General features: G+C 39.6%; 2 protein-coding genes across 3 annotated transcripts; one reads left to right on the top strand and one right to left on the bottom strand.

The window, feature by feature from the left end:
• Positions 1-860: 860 nt before the first annotated feature.
• syn2a (synapsin IIa) lies at positions 861-8969 on the bottom strand. 2 transcript variants are annotated; one of them, XM_061265233.1, is made up of 11 exons: positions 8528-8969; positions 5008-5065; positions 4834-4925; positions 4589-4745; positions 4432-4521; positions 4288-4350; positions 3897-4039; positions 3741-3815; positions 3330-3432; positions 2850-3023; positions 861-2629 (listed from the first exon to the last, which is right to left on the bottom strand). In XM_061265233.1, the coding sequence occupies exons 1-11, from the start codon at positions 8866-8868 to the stop codon at positions 2537-2539; spliced, it is 1389 nt and encodes a 462-aa protein (XP_061121217.1). In that variant the 5' UTR covers positions 8869-8969; the 3' UTR covers positions 861-2536. The 2 variants fall into 2 exon arrangements, with proteins under 2 accessions (XP_061121217.1, XP_061121207.1); XM_061265223.1 differs by having other exon boundaries at positions 861-2671; positions 2877-3023.
• Positions 8970-10640: 1671 nt separating this feature from the next.
• vgll4a (vestigial-like family member 4a) lies at positions 10641-15354 on the top strand. The gene is made up of 6 exons (XM_061272264.1): positions 10641-10805; positions 11176-11327; positions 11766-11931; positions 12119-12344; positions 12494-12602; positions 13318-15354. The coding sequence occupies exons 2-6, from the start codon at positions 11246-11248 to the stop codon at positions 13518-13520; spliced, it is 786 nt and encodes a 261-aa protein (XP_061128248.1). The 5' UTR covers positions 10641-10805; positions 11176-11245; the 3' UTR covers positions 13521-15354.

Genomic DNA, 15354 nt, shown 5'->3' with positions numbered 1-15354 from the left:
TACCAGCAGGTGGCAGCAATTTTCTCTCTTCATCCCCAGAGTCTAAAACTGCTATTCTTTTCTAAACCACCGGAAGTGCATGCTGACAACCATCCATCCATCCATCCAGTCTTTGGGCAGTGGGCGGTTTAGCCACACCTGCACGGGGAGAACCCCACACAGGAAAGTTAGAGCCCAGAATCAAACCCATCACCACCACCGTGCCGCCCTGCATGCTGCAATTCTAATTAATGATCAGACCCATTAAAGCATTAATTGCAGCTTTGACAGTGGCAGGCAGATGGTCCATGAGCTCTAGGCTATAAATTCAACTCCTCATATGCTGTGTAAAGACACTATTGGGCCCCATTAGTGAGTGCTGTTTACGAAGGTTTAAATGGTTTCTTGTGTCAAACATTGAGAAGTGGTCACGTGGAAGATACCAAGATGAGAAAAATGAACGCATCTATTGATTTAGAAATGACCATATAGGATCATAAATATATTGCCAGGGCATGCTGATCATAATGTTTCTTACTTTTGTTTTAATGACAGTAGCCATCAATCCAGTTGATACAGTTTAGCACTATATTCCTTAATTGTGCATTTAAGGGCTCATCAGGGAAGTAGCGTGGGTGTTAAAAAAAAAAAGAAAATGTAATAGGTGTATAGGTTGTGAATTCAGCAAAGCACACCAATATGGATCATGCATAATTTAAATGTAGCCACCAACCAAATCTCTGATATTTTATATTTTCATATGACACCGTAGTTTTGTAAAAGATGACTATCGCAGTTATTCTCGGGATTGACCGGCCTCCTGTTTTTATTGTCCTTCTTTGGCAAAGTCAGCTGGGACCAGCTCCAGCTCACCTGCAACCATAAAAGCAAGTGATATATAGTACATGAAAAAAAGGATCAATTTACATTGTCTTCAGTGCAAAGGAAGCTTTATTGCCATTGACAAAGGGGACTAAGCGTTATGAATCTTTCCACAGTATATTGTATTCCAGTCCAGGTTTTAAACAGTCTAATAGCAATTCCTCCGCTATGACCATTCATATCTACAGTCTGGCAGGTCTGAATAGGTTTTATCTGAACATTCAGCCCAAAAAAAGCATGTCCACTTTCATCAATCAGACTCTTGGTATTACAGTGTCTGCTCCCTTCGAAATCAATGTCATGGCATATTTCCTAGTAAACAGTACGACACATCCATAAAGCCTCAGGCATGGCTTGTACAAGGATACACTCACAGATATACTTGATGCAACTTGGAAAACAAGAGCGCACACAATTCTTTTTATCATAGTACGTAGTTTACTGTGCAAATCTTTGTACAGATTATTCGGTTGCTATTTCAGTTGTATCACCATTTAGCTTGGGCCACAGGACAAGAAAGATGAAAATATTTTAGATGACTAGAATTATTGGAATCAGTTGCATGTAAGGGCTGATTTCAAATTAAATATGTAATAATGATGATAAAAATATTGCACTTTACATTCACACACAGGAGGCGTGTGAGAAAACTGAGGAGGAACAAGTCGAAGCTGATGCTCAGAGCACTTGCACTGTTGTCATGGCAACACCATTACAGACACCCAGTACATGGTCACCGAGGGACATTTTGTGGTAGATTTTATTTTGGACATATTCCAAGAGGAGGTTTTATTTCCTTGGCCTATGATTGATCGCATGTCAAATTATTATCTTGAGAAAGTGTATTGCCTAACTGGGTTGAATAAATAATACAGTAACGCAAATAATTGTATCTTTGGTTCAAAATCATACGAATATATTTAAAGTGTATGTGCACTGAAACCTGCACATCTCCCTTCATAATATCTAACATTTTCTATTTTAATTACACGTTGTATTTGCACGAAATAATCTCTTTATTCTGTCACTGTGACAGATTAAAAAAAAATAGCGTGTGTGTCTGTGTGTGTGCTGTATGTATATAGCAGAGCAGTGTGTTAACGCATGTTTGGTCATGAGCATGTACGTGTTAGCTATGACACATCTGCATGTATTACAGGGAGCACGTCTTAGAACCACTGTTACAAGAACATCCCTCTTGGGTATCAGTCATGCAAAACAAAAATAAATATCTATCATGTATGAAAATAATACCCAAAGGCATACACACCCAAATACTGCATACATATTTAAGAACAAAGTTTCCACAGTTTGAACTCTACTAAAATATACACAGCCAAGTATAAAGCAGGAAAGGTTCAAACCAAAGGCTCACAGCTGGTCAAACAAGTAGCACAGAGCGTCACTCAACTCATTGTAGGCACAATCAGCAGCTCCAAAGAAAATCCACAGCTACCGAAACACAGGTGACCGATACAAGCACACAAATGGACAAGAAGACAGTACATTAGGACTCTGCATAGAGTTAAAAACACCTCCCGGGGTGTCGCTCGGCTGCAACGAGCTGAGCGCCCCGGTCTCCCAGTTGTGATCCTAGCTATCGGCATCCACACACGCTTGTGTTCTGCTTAAGGTTGAGTCTGAGACCTCCCCGCGCCTCCTCTTTCTGCTTTATTCAGTTAGCCTGGACTGGTTTCGGACCCACAGCCACGCCATTACAGTCGAGGATGTACTGCAGACATCCTTGAGGTGGGCGGGCGGCACCATTCTTCATGGTTTCACCTGTTATTTCCCCTTTCTGGCCTGTACCCTGAAAAGGACAAAAAAAAAAAGAATTCTCATTGCGGGAAGTTATAACTCATATTACCTGATATCTGCAAGTTGTATTTTTTTGAGGCAAAATAAACAGGATAGCACAACAAAGCAAACAAATAGTTTATTATTTTCTATACCCAAGTTCAAATTTTATTGAAGTTTGTTGCTTTGACTTTTTTTTTGTGTGTGAAATTGCTTACCTGGGAGGGTTGCACGGTCAAGGGTTTTCGGGGGGCGTTTGCCTCCTTTTCCGCTATCTGGTTCATTTTAGTCAGAACCATGTCCGAAATGAGCTGTCTGTCCTCAGACTGATGCTCCCCGACCAGTGGCATGGATGAGCCCACCACCTGCATTATATTGATTTGATACGTCATCAGTTCCACTTTGACCACATGAAATATCTCACGTCGAGGCTGAAATCCTTTTTACTTTCAACACATCAGATATTTCCATTAACTTTCAATTTTACTATAGATATTAGGTCAGCAGTTTGTTTGCCTTGTGGTGATAATAACATACTATCTCCTCGATGGCATGGTGGGTGGGTGATTTGTTTCATTTGTCTTCTACCGCAGCTTTTTTGTAATAATATTCAGAAAGGTGGATTTTGGATTGCTATTCTGAAGACATTCTGTCACTTGTGCGACTCCTACCTCTGTGATGTAATCTTTTCCATCCTTCCCATGAATGGCCTTGACTGCACAAATATCCAGACCACCAAAAATCTCTGAGCAGGTGTCAACCCACAGCTTGTATCTGAAACGTGTCAAGACATAACTCAGAAGTTCTTTCCAGTATCTACAATGAGAGTTTCTGACTACAATTTATCTTCATTCTATAAAAACACTGGTCAATGACAAATTTAAAATCCAAGATTGCTTCATGTGTTCCTACATGTATTTTTAATGCTGATTTAAAAATGTCTTTACTTATTTTCTAGCACATCTGTTTTATTTATTAGATTTGTTGTTGTTGTTTTGAATTTTGAATATGTAACTTGTTTTCTAGCACATCTGTTTTATTTATTAGATATTTTTTTGTTGTTGTTTTGAATATATACTCACTTGTCAGTCATGGCCACTTGCTCCAGCATTGCTGAGCCAGTGTTGGTCTTCCAGTTGCCTGACATAGACGTTCTCCTGGGGTGTGAAGACCAAAACATGAAAACAATTCCCATCCCATCCATTTAATTTGACCTGTAAGAATGCAATCAAACCTACATATAGGCTTTGTAGTCTGCGCCAATCTTCTGGATTCTGATATCATACTTGGACTCAATGAGAGGCTCAGTGGTGGTGTATGTCTGAGTGAGAGCCACGACACTGGCTATGTCCTGGAACTTACTGTGATTGTCAACCTTTACCTGCAAAACCACACACAAATACCTCTCATGTTATATGTTTAGAATGTAAGATACTCTCCAAATAAATAAATAAATAAATAAATAAATAAATAAATAAATAAATAAATAAATAAATAAATAAATAAATAAATAAATAAATAAATAAATAAATAAATAAATAAATAAATAAATAAATAAATAAATAAATAAATAAATAAATAAATAAATTTAACAGTAAGCCAGTGTCTTAAACTGCTTAATTGCCAAACCTTTCCAATGCCAGAGTGGGCGTGGCCAATCTTGACAACCACGGGGAAGGATGGCATGCTCACCTATAAGGTATGAAATGATCATTTGAGGGTTCTGATCAATGGGGAAATAATAGTGAGTATCGGGGTTGGTGGTCGTCTCACCATCTCCTTGTAGTTTGGGTAAAAGGTCTGCTCAATCAGTGGAAACTTATCAGCACCCAGCTTCCTGAATGTGTTGATAAGCTGGGCAAACTAGACACAGAGAAATATGTACGGTATTTTTCACATCAGAAAAGCACGTCATGATCGAAGGACTTACAGCCCAGGGCTTGTCGCACAAATTGTAGATGGACTCCAATGAGTTAATGCTCGGAACACCTCCGTACTGCAGACCGATTATGAGGTTGCGGAAATCTTCATTCTGCGTCATACTGAAGGCATGCTGGCGAATAAGCACAAAGTCTGGCTTGAATGACCTAGAAAATAAGAAAGACGGATTATTAGGCAACATGGATAAAATCAGTTCATCGGCACTATACGTATTTAAATGTTAAATTACTGTACCTGACAACCTTGGTGCCGTTTCTGTAAACCTGCATTGTAACACTGCATGTCCCATTGGCTTGTGCCATGACGCTGATTTCGCTAAACTCAGCCTGAAAAGTTAATAAGCAGTTGATTGGCAACTTATCGACATTTCTCTTCATACAGAATTGGTTAGGATGGATACAAACGAACCTGTTCCACTTTGATGTCATTGTCTCCATAAATTTTCTTGCCTCGGAATAACTTGGGCCTGAGTTGAAACAAATGAAAAACAATGTCATAGGTCATGACATCTTCCATTTGACAACCAAGAATGCAACATTGATAATAAAACAGTTCGTTTCAAGCGGCACAAAAGAGAAATGACATGTTTCACATGCAACTTTCACATTTACAACACATTCTTATTAAGAGTCAACTCGGGAATAATTGTCTCTATGCTTGTCTACCATTGTAATTTATTCAGGGGTGAAGTTAGTCATTAGCCACTCTCTGATTAGTTCAAATTACCACTCTCTGACATGTTCCCACAGAGATGAAGAAAAGGTCGAGAAACCAGACAATTCAAGTATGTTTGTGTTAATAGTAGCTCTAACACAAAATGGAGGCCATCCTGTCCAGTCCACAGACAGACAACCAAAGTAATGGACTTTTTTTCAGGAGGTTTCAAAGACTTTACAAAGACTCTCTTGCCCATAGGATGACTCAGACTTCTTTTCTGGGAGTGCTCACTATCTGCTGTCCTGTAGTCTGCTCTTGCTGCTTAATAACTGTGGCTCTGGAGCTGAATAATTCATTTAGGAACTAATTGCAGTGTGGAGATTTGTTTGATTTTGACAAACAGCAAATCTTGAAGCAGGAATCATTCTGAGTGGACGAACAACGACTTACAAAAACTTAGAAAACATACACCAGGACAATTCATGGTGAATTTTGTCTGCGTGAAGAACATCACCCCGCGTATTAACATTCACCTCTGCAGCCACATCACTGAACGCATCTTCAGTCCAAGGTTTCTCACTCTCTTCATCGTGGCAGGCCTCCAAAAACCATTCAAGTGGTTATCTATCTTACACACTTGTCCACATGCTGCATATGCTCCATTTTCTCCTGCACGGTGCTTAACATGCACACCAGGGTGGAAGAGAAGACCACGATTGCAACTGTTTACTTGAATTATTTATTTGTCGGCGGAATCAATATGGCTTTGCTTGACCCGAATCAAACATTAGATTATGAACAAAAGGAACCGGGATGTGTTTTATTGTGGTTTTTATGAGTACTGCGTTTGATGATCAAGATAAATTATGCAACTAAAGTAAAGTCTGGTCTGGTATGTTAAAGTTCAGCTGTTCATTATAAACAAAAGACTTTGTTGAACCTGATTTGGCTGAATGCTTAAGTTCAGTCGTAGCAGGTCTGGTTTTCCAATGACATACAGCACTGCACAAGGGTGCCAGCATTACTGAGGACAGAAGCCACTCAGCAAAAGTAATAAAAATAGATTTCATTATCCTAATGCTTTTGCTCGCAGCTAGTATGTATGTATTGCGCTTTTTCCATTTTGCTATTGTACGACTAGAATACCAAGTAGACTGCCTTTACAGGATGAAAGAAACTAACCCAGTCTTATAGAGTATCTTACTGTGTGCGCCAAACTCTCACAAACAGACCCAACACAGATGTAACCAGGTGACCCGACATGACGGACTCACAACATGGTGAGCGGCCATTAAAAATAGATGGAACGCTTAGAGAGAGGAGGTCAGTGAGCTGAGTACAAAAATAGCTGATCTCACTGCTGGGAGGGGGTTACAAATGAATAACTAAATAAATAGACAAAAATAAAAAAAATGCTAGATAGATAGATAGATAGATAGATAGATAGATAGATAGATAGATAGATAGATAGATAGATAGATAGATAGATAGATAGATAGATAGATAGATAGATAGATAGATAGATAGATAGATAGATAGATAGATAGATAGATAGATAGATAGATAGATAGATAGATAGATAGATAGATAGATAGATAGATAGATAGATAGATAGATAGATAGATAGATAGATAGATAGATAGATAGATAGATAGATAGATAGATAGATAGATAGATAGATAGATAGATAGATAGATAGATAGATAGATAGATAGATAGATAGATAGATAGATAGATACCAATACAATGCATGAACTCAAAACAAATTACATACGTGCAAATCAGTGTGACTTCTGCTGTTGCCTTTGCGAGACCAGTTCAGATATGCAATAAATCAGATGTGTTCGGACCTCCGCTGCCGAACCCAGGTTAAGAACCACTGCTTTAAAGTGTCATAGCTATGTCTATGATAGCGATAGAGAGATAGATAGAGAGATGCATGGGGGGACATGAAAGTCCTACTACAACATCCAAAATTTCAAATGATGGCAACATTAGTTTGAATGTGAATGGTTAATTCTGAATGCAACCACATTCAATTTATAAGAATGTGGTGTCCCCACAGTCTTCTCCCCATTCTTCATTTCAATTGTTTAATTTTTGTTCCCCTTTTGAAAAGATAAAACAAAACATTTTTTTGTGTGTGTTATCAAGTTAGAAATCACATTACAGGTGAAAAAAGTTTTGAAAATATGAAGCTACTACACTCTTAATACTTCTGGTTAAAACAAAATAGGTTAAAAATTGAGCCACTTCCTGGATTGTTTTGCGCAAAACACAGATTAATAATCCAGCGGTTTTAAAGGTGTATTTGTTCAGTTATACCACAAAAATCTGGCATTTAAACAGAGGTGTGTAGACATTGTACAGTGTGTGCACTGGATATCGTAGCTACTTCTTGGCTTTCCACTCGCTGGCAAAATTGTAGCAAGCTAATGTACAAGGTTGGCATCTTGCCTAATCTTATTAACATTGATCCAGGTTTATTCAAGATAGATGGTCTGCTCTGCTCACAGAAACATTTCGCCAGTCTAATTGTGGCTGCTACCTTAACTTTTGCAAAGCGTGATGTGGTCTGAATGTCATCTATCCATGAGGATTAAATAACTGCAATTGCAAAAACAACAGACTACAAGTTATTGTCATGCTTACATTTTCCCTCTGGATCTACTATGTGCCAAGTGATTCAGTATAAAAGAGCAATAAAATGTTCGTAAAAGTATGAGCAACTCACTTTAATGTCGAGCATGTAAGAAATGTAAAAAATGAATAGACTGATTAAAATTCCAGAGAGGGACTCGGCCCAGAGAAGCTTATGCCTTAATATCGCACTCTTGGTTGTAGATTGGTAAAGAACGACCATGTTAAAGTAGCGCTGCCGTGTAGTGTGTGATTCTCGTATGTTAGTGCAGCGCAGGTCATGTGGGCTGTGTGGAGGGAAACCCCATTGATGAAGAAGGTGGGGGGTAGGGGGATAAGCACTGCAGTATTTTGCCTTGTTGCAAGCATCGATGCAACCTGTGGAGCATCCATTTTAAAAACAGCCGCTGTGAGGAAATGTTTGGAATTAAGAAAATCATCAGAATGGCACAGAGCAAAAAAATCTCCTCCGTCTTGATGTCATTGATGGGATGGGATTCGATACGGAATGCATTTAAGCACAAGATCATCAGTAGGCTGCTTCATAAATTTAGACATAATAACTACTGGAAGTAACAGCTGGAGACTCATGATAAAATAACGTCTTAACAGAGAGATGCGTTTGTCTTACCACTCTTGCTGCTGTTCGTCGATGACCAGGAGAATCTTGAACTTCTTGGATGTCGTGACTGAGGTTTGCTCCACAAGCCCTGCCGAGGCAGCCGTCTGCTTGACAACGTTAGTGATGGAGCTGAAAAAACCGGCTCCGCTCGATTGAGCCGGCGGGGCTTTTTTCTCAGGAGCCGGGGAAGTGGCTGGAGGCGTGGGTCCGGCTGTGGGGGACTTGGCAAGGGCTGTGGTGGCCGGTGGAGAAGGCTCAGCGGGGTCAGGCCTCTGAAGGTCTGTCATGTAGCCATTGGGCAGGTTGGAGATAAACGTGCTGTCCGAGAGACGCCTTCGCAAATAATTCATGGCTGGAGCCGGAGAAAGTGTTGGCAGGTTGTGGAAAAAGACTCCCTGTTCTTGGTGCACAGCTGACAACGGCTGAGCTGTCGGTGTAAATTCCCAGCGAATGTGCTCCCTTCCTGCTTGCTGGAAAATCCTCAGAGCTCCTACTCACTGGGGGTGACGTCACACCCTCCCTCGGCCAATCTCCTCACTCTGCATCCTCCTCAGCCATTGCAAAGGATGCTGAGGCTGTGCCACTCCTCTTCTCCCTCACTGCGTGGTCTGCTTCTTTGCTACCCCTCCCCCACAGTATGCTGCCTATCAGCCATGTTTCTTCTTATTATTGCTTTTATTATTATTTTATCTCAGCTGTAGGAAACTGAAGCTTTTCAGCTTGTGCGTGTTTTTAGAGAATACATCGTCTTCACATCTCTTTCGATGTCCTTGCACGTTTGTGCACGTCTCTATAGCTCAGTCATTAAATCTAAAATGGCCGGTCGGACGTGTGGCCACTGCCGAGTGCAGAAGCAGCCCACTGAGATACAAAATGTAGTTAACTATTTCTCCCTAATGACTTTATTGATCATGCAGGCCTATTGTACGGTATGTTGAAGTACAACATTCTTATTGACCTTCATCTCTCTGTGCTGTCTCAGTGCAATTTACATGTGCAAATTCATAAACAGGATTTGTGTAGTTAAAAAAAAACAGCAAATGACATTATGTTGAAAAGTAAATTATTGTCCCATTTCTTTTAAAATACGGTTATTTTGATTGTTTGTTAATTTTAGTTTTCATATTCATTGCTATACTTTCTTTAGTTTATTCTTTATTTCATACCCAGGGAGATCCACAATGTAAACAACAAGAAATGAAATAATAATAACAATAATAGTAAATATATAATATTTTAATGGACTTTGATGTAAAATTGCACATTGCACACTCTCAAACAAGTGCACATTTTATCTAGTTTTTGTTTGTGATTCAGATGACATTTCCCTTCGAAAGAAACAAGAAGCAATTCTTGACTATATTGATACAAAGTCTGAAGATGAAATTAAGTTCATCGGGTGAAAGCATTTTTGACAATTATGTTGCCAAGGACAAGAAGGAACCAATCAATAAATCAATAAGCTCTAACTCCTTACAGATCATCGAAGGCTTGATTGAGACGGAGAGAAAAAAATCCATAAAGTTTGAGAAGTGTTCTATAAAGGAGTGCACAGATGATGCATATAAAAAGCATGAGATTTTATTTACACTCACTGGCAAGTTGTGGCAACAAGATTTTCAGTGCATAATGTACTCAAGTCAAGTCAAGTTTATTTATATAGCCCTAAATCACAGGCAAGTCTCAAAGGCTTCACCTATACAAAAAAATTAAAATTATTCTCAAATGTTAAATTATTCTCAAATGTCAAATGTCTCAAATATTCTCAATGTATTGAAATACACCTGTGGGGTTGATCAAAAATGTCTTTGCAAAACTAACCATGCTCATTATAGTTCATTTAACAATGTTTATAGTTTTCGAATTTCCCTATAAAAGCGTAAAATTCATTTGACACAGATTCAAACTAAATGATTGTAGTTGTAGTTTGCAATGCTGCTCTGCTTCTCAATAAGTCGAAATGTTCATTTAAGATTGCCAAGAAAGCAATTCGGAGCGTTATTTGATAAGCAGCGACAACACATTTCAAGCGCAGACGTATAATAAATATAACAATAATAGTAATATTCATAATTCACGCCATCGTAAATCACAGTGACCGAGGAAGCTGTGGCGTGTCTCGTCCAGTAGGGCACCACAAGAGCTCTTTGTCCACACACGGAGACAGACGCAAGTTGGGCTATAATCATGTTTTTGTCGTGCTTGGAAAACTAGACGCTTTTGTACAAATTATACTGACGGCCAGCGTTACTGTTGCGGGACACAGTGAACGCACCGCATCTTAACTGTAAGTCGGCGGGTGTGTTTATTTGGATGGAATAACAAAGACAACGAAAAAGTTGGCGACGAGCTGGCGGCTAGTTGGTGCGCGTGCTAAAGTTAGCTAGCATGTTTATCACAAGTAGTAAGACATTCGCGTGCTAACTGTAAAACTATATTTAAAATGTTTGATTCTTATAATGGCAACAAATTGACGACCGGGTTAACAATGTGACAAGTGAAACACTAGCCGATGGATTAGCTCTTAGGCTATCGTTGTTTTGTTGGGCGCCTTTAAAACATGCTAGCGTAAATCCAGAGAAGGCAGACTTTTCATATCTGAAGTGCTTCTTAGAACATCACCCAAACAATTGATTTCTACAACTTCGATTCTTTAGGAGATCCGTTTGTTGTCTTGACCGGTGATGCCTGCTAGCGTCGATGTTAGCAGCCAGCCTGTTCGTGTAAATGCTGTTGCCTAGAATGGACCTGTTGAACTCTCAGTACCTGGACAAGATGAACAACAACATCGGGAGACTGCACTACGGAGGTGACTTTCTCAGCATACGTTCGGGAAATAATTTACTTAAATTGGATTATGATATGCGCAACATAACATGCTGTTGAGTACTCATTTAATCATTGCAATATGGGGTTTATCACAGGCATCATGCTTATCTCGACAAGTCTACATCGTATTTCCGTATGACTTTTCCACTGCTCCACATTGCACTCTTAAGTGTTCCATCAGCGCCCCTACAAGTGTCTTGTCAAACTCATCACAATGATTCATTGTGTCATTTTCATCCAAGGTGATGCTTGGCATCTGTGTTACTGCCAGATTTGATAACAATAGGGACAGTTGGGTAATTACATTGCGGGGCACACCTATCTTTTTGTAAACTTAACCAGTTTGCTTGGAGTTCATTAAATGCAGTGTGTGTTTATGCTGTGATATGTTATTCATATTTGATGGTTATTCCAACAGATGAGTCCAGGACACCCTCGCTGCCCTCTGCTATATCAAGCATAAGCGGGCCGCCTCCTCTCTGTCCAAGCAAACGGAAGTACGGTGATGAACAAACAACGAAGGATCCGATGAATTGTGATGATGACCACATGACCAAAATGAGCAGACTTTTTGCAACTCACCTGTAAGTTCCTTTAGTGCAAAGATTGAGCTTTCTCCTGCTACCATCATTCATTTGAAATTATTGTTTCGTTAGCGATATGAAACTTTGAGATTATTGACACACAGGTCAGCAGGGCTGACTGTAAACTTCAAATATGATATCTGCTGCAGTTCTGTACCCTGGTTACATTATTCTTATCGTTATCCAGGGCTCGTCCCTCTGCTGGAGACAACCGCAATGAACACTGGAGCCTGTGCCACAGTCCTGCAGAGCACATCAGCTCTTCCTCCAATGGTCTCCATGGGAACCATCTGTATGCTTCCATTTCTGGCTATGCTGTGGACCAGCCGCTGGCTCTGAGCAAAAGCAGCCTTGACAACGCAGTTGGGGGCAGGGAGAGGTCCACTGCCAGTGCAGCTGTTGAGCGGCAGCAGGTACATACGTGGTCAGCATGTCTTTTTCACTCACAAGAACATGAGCATCTGTTTTATGGGAGATGTGTGCTTGATTGAGTGCGTCATCCAAAATGAGAACCCAACCTCTTAACTTTGTTTCTCGAACTAAATAATGTTTTCTTTTTCAGAATCGGCCCTCTGTTATCATCTGTGCTCCTGCAAGCAACCGCAATTGTCAACTCTCTCACTGCCACATGAATGGCTGCTCTCCAAGCTCAACCTCTGATGAGAGAAAGAGTAAGCTCTTTGTCGTCACTTATTGGAAGTTGTTCTGAGGGTGCTTTCTTGTACTGGGTGCCGACTGTTTTTTATAATGTTTATATAAGTTGTATTGAGCTCTGTAAATATAACTTTTGCTGCCTCTTGACCAGGACTCCCTTGTAAAAGAGGTTTTTAATCTCAGTGGGACTTTCCTGGTTAAACTGGCTGAATTAAAAGAAGTTCTTTAGCTGCTGCACAAACTAGTTCATTGCATGTCATTTGTAAGTCACGTCATTATAAATGAGGACCGCTTTACCTAGTTATATAACTACTTTATCTCAATATAGAAGGCTACAAGAAAACAATAAAGTGGCCTTTGTGACAGTCTCAAACTGTCAAATATAATTTAATGGCCGTTTTTAATTTTATCACTAGGTGTCACCCTTGCTTTAGTTATGTAGACTTCCGCTGTTGTGCATGTCTGTTGTCCTTGCCCATTGTCAAAACGACTCCAGCTCCTACAAAAGTCATTTAAAATAACAGACCGGTAAAAATTCATTTTCCAGCATTCGATTAGTCAGTCTGTATAAGGAATAAAAGTGCAAACATCAATGGCAAGATTTAAGGCGATTCAGTATCGAAATAATGAAATGCCCCGTAAACTACTATATTGGACGTTTTGGACCGCTTCATGTAATCCCTGCAACTTTGTGGTTTTTAACATGCAATTTTTTTGTTTCGGCTAACACAGTTTGCGATCCCGTGATTGAAGAACACTTCCGCCGTAGCCTGGGAAAAAACTACAAAGCAGAAGAACCTGTGACCAACCCGGCGTCCAACTCCGTCTCAATCACGGGCTCAGTGGATGACCACTTTGCCAAGGCGCTGGGAGACGCCTGGATCCAGATCAAGGCCAAAGGTGGGGGTCACCAGACCCCTGAAGCAGATCCATGAAGAGGTGAGAAAAAAAAGGTTCCAATTACTAGTATCAAATCTCTGGAGCCAGGAACAATATAAGACAAGGTTTTTGTCTTACTGAGTCTAAACTCCAATCCCTTGCCTTACAAATTAAACGCAAAAAAATGACTCCAGTGTTAAGTAAGTAATTATCAATGGATTGATTTGTTTTGTCTTGCTAATAAGACAGGCAGAATGAACAAGAAACAATTGTCACCTTTTTTCAGAGCTGTTTGTTTACCTGCCTTTGTAGCCAAAGAAACTTCAACTTGCCTTTCAGCGTGCAAGCCGTACATGCTTTTACGGCTAAATGCCTTCAGATTTAAATCCACACCACTTTTGCTTCTGTATTACTTGAAGATACACTCCCTGTCTCATTTGCAGTGTTACATTTTGAGTGGTTTTCAAAACAGTTTGTGATTCGGAACCCAATAGTCCAATTGAGACCCCCCCACCTTTGCTTTCCTAATACACTAGGACAATCCATCCTACGCCCTTGAACTGGACTCCACTCCACTGTTAAATAATTGTAGTGAATTGCTCTATGACGTAATCTAATCCTAATCGATATCTGTAACTCAAAAGCATGTTTCAAATAGCTGGATTCTATCACAAACCTTGCTCAGAATTTATTTTTTATCTAACATTGTAGAAAATACTCACTGCTGGTACAGTTGTACTCTATATATTTTTTTGGATCTGTTTCACATTATGGTGGGAGGTGTGCACGTTGGCATCTTCTTGAAAGGGCAGCCTCTGGAAAGGTTGTCTGAATGCCGTTAGCTAGGCAACGTCGCTTCATTACTCCGCGTAGCCAGATGCTACACCTTCGCATGTGACTGAAAGCTGCTGTTGGTGTTGACTCTATTTCATCTGGGCATATTGGTTTGTTGAATTTTCCTAGAAAAGCTCATTCTCAATTTATTTGAAGCCCATCTCCAATTACCAGAAATTAAATTGAAGAGGCCTGTAATTAACACAATTTGGCAACGGAGCAGAGGAAATTGTTGCCCCCTACTGTCAGTAACATACTATTAGATTTTTTCAGAGACAAAACTGACTAAAACTGAGTCATTGTTTGACTAATGAGTCAAGGTATAGACTTTAAGTTTTTGTTTTAATAGTTTGTTTTAAAAAAAAAATAAAAATCATTTGGCATGATCACAGTAGCTTAATGTTTGTCAACATTTATTGACAGGGGATTATGAATTTTATAGATAAGATTTTATACATAAAAAAAATATATATCCTGTAATATTCAGATAATCCCCATACCTTTGTATTAATCAACGTTTTTGGAGCTGTTACACTCTTGTTTATATTTTACTGTACTCTTACATGACCATCATTGCGCAGAGCGGAATGATCATGTGTATTTTGTTTCTATTGTGTGAGGCATATTCATATGTAGCATGGAAGTTCCCTATTGTCTTACCATGCCTTTCATCTTTTGTATCGCTTGATAACTATCCCCACAGTTTTGAGATGATGAACGTGCAGGGAGGGACACATCGTTTTTTTGCATAAAGAGCTTGGCAAAGTGTCAGATGTCTGCGAGACTAGTTAAGAGTCTAGAGTGGGCTGGAGGGGAGGGAAGGGGTTTCACCGATTTGACTTGTTTGACACAAGCAGATTTTTAACTCATATTTGGGGTATCAGCCCATTGTTATTTAATTTCGTTATTTAGACAGACTGTACCCAAGTACCCGACTCGTGTATCTTCACATAGATGAGGAAATAAGATGCATTTGTCTACTTGGGTTCATATTTCTCTGGAAGAAAATACCACTGTTTTATAATGATTGTCTTCCAAATAAACGTAAAAACTCAA

This window comes from Syngnathus typhle, linkage group LG2 (assembly GCF_033458585.1).
Source record: "Syngnathus typhle isolate RoL2023-S1 ecotype Sweden linkage group LG2, RoL_Styp_1.0, whole genome shotgun sequence".
Classification (NCBI taxonomy): Eukaryota; Metazoa; Chordata; class Actinopteri; order Syngnathiformes; family Syngnathidae; genus Syngnathus; species Syngnathus typhle.
This window is presented reverse-complemented; position numbering and strand designations above follow the sequence as displayed.

Bases quoted from the DNA above. Each gene is read 5' to 3' on its own strand.
- syn2a (XM_061265223.1), bottom strand. From the start codon at position 8,868: ATGAATTATTTGCGAAGGCGTCTCTCGGACAGCACGTTTATCTCCAAC. The intron at 4,351-4,431 runs GTGAGACGACCA...CATACCTTATAG, and splicing joins ACCCAAACTACAAGGAGATG to GTGAGCATGCCATCCTTCCC. The intron at 3,816-3,896 runs GTAGGTTTGATT...TTCACACCCCAG, and splicing joins GCAGACTACAAAGCCTATAT to GAGAACGTCTATGTCAGGCA.
- vgll4a (XM_061272264.1), top strand. From the start codon at position 11,246: ATGCTGTTGCCTAGAATGGACCTGTTGAACTCTCAGTACCTGGACAAG. The intron at 11,328-11,765 runs GTGACTTTCTCA...TTATTCCAACAG, and splicing joins CGGGAGACTGCACTACGGAG to ATGAGTCCAGGACACCCTCG. The intron at 12,603-13,317 runs GTAAGCTCTTTG...CGGCTAACACAG, and splicing joins AACCTCTGATGAGAGAAAGA to TTTGCGATCCCGTGATTGAA.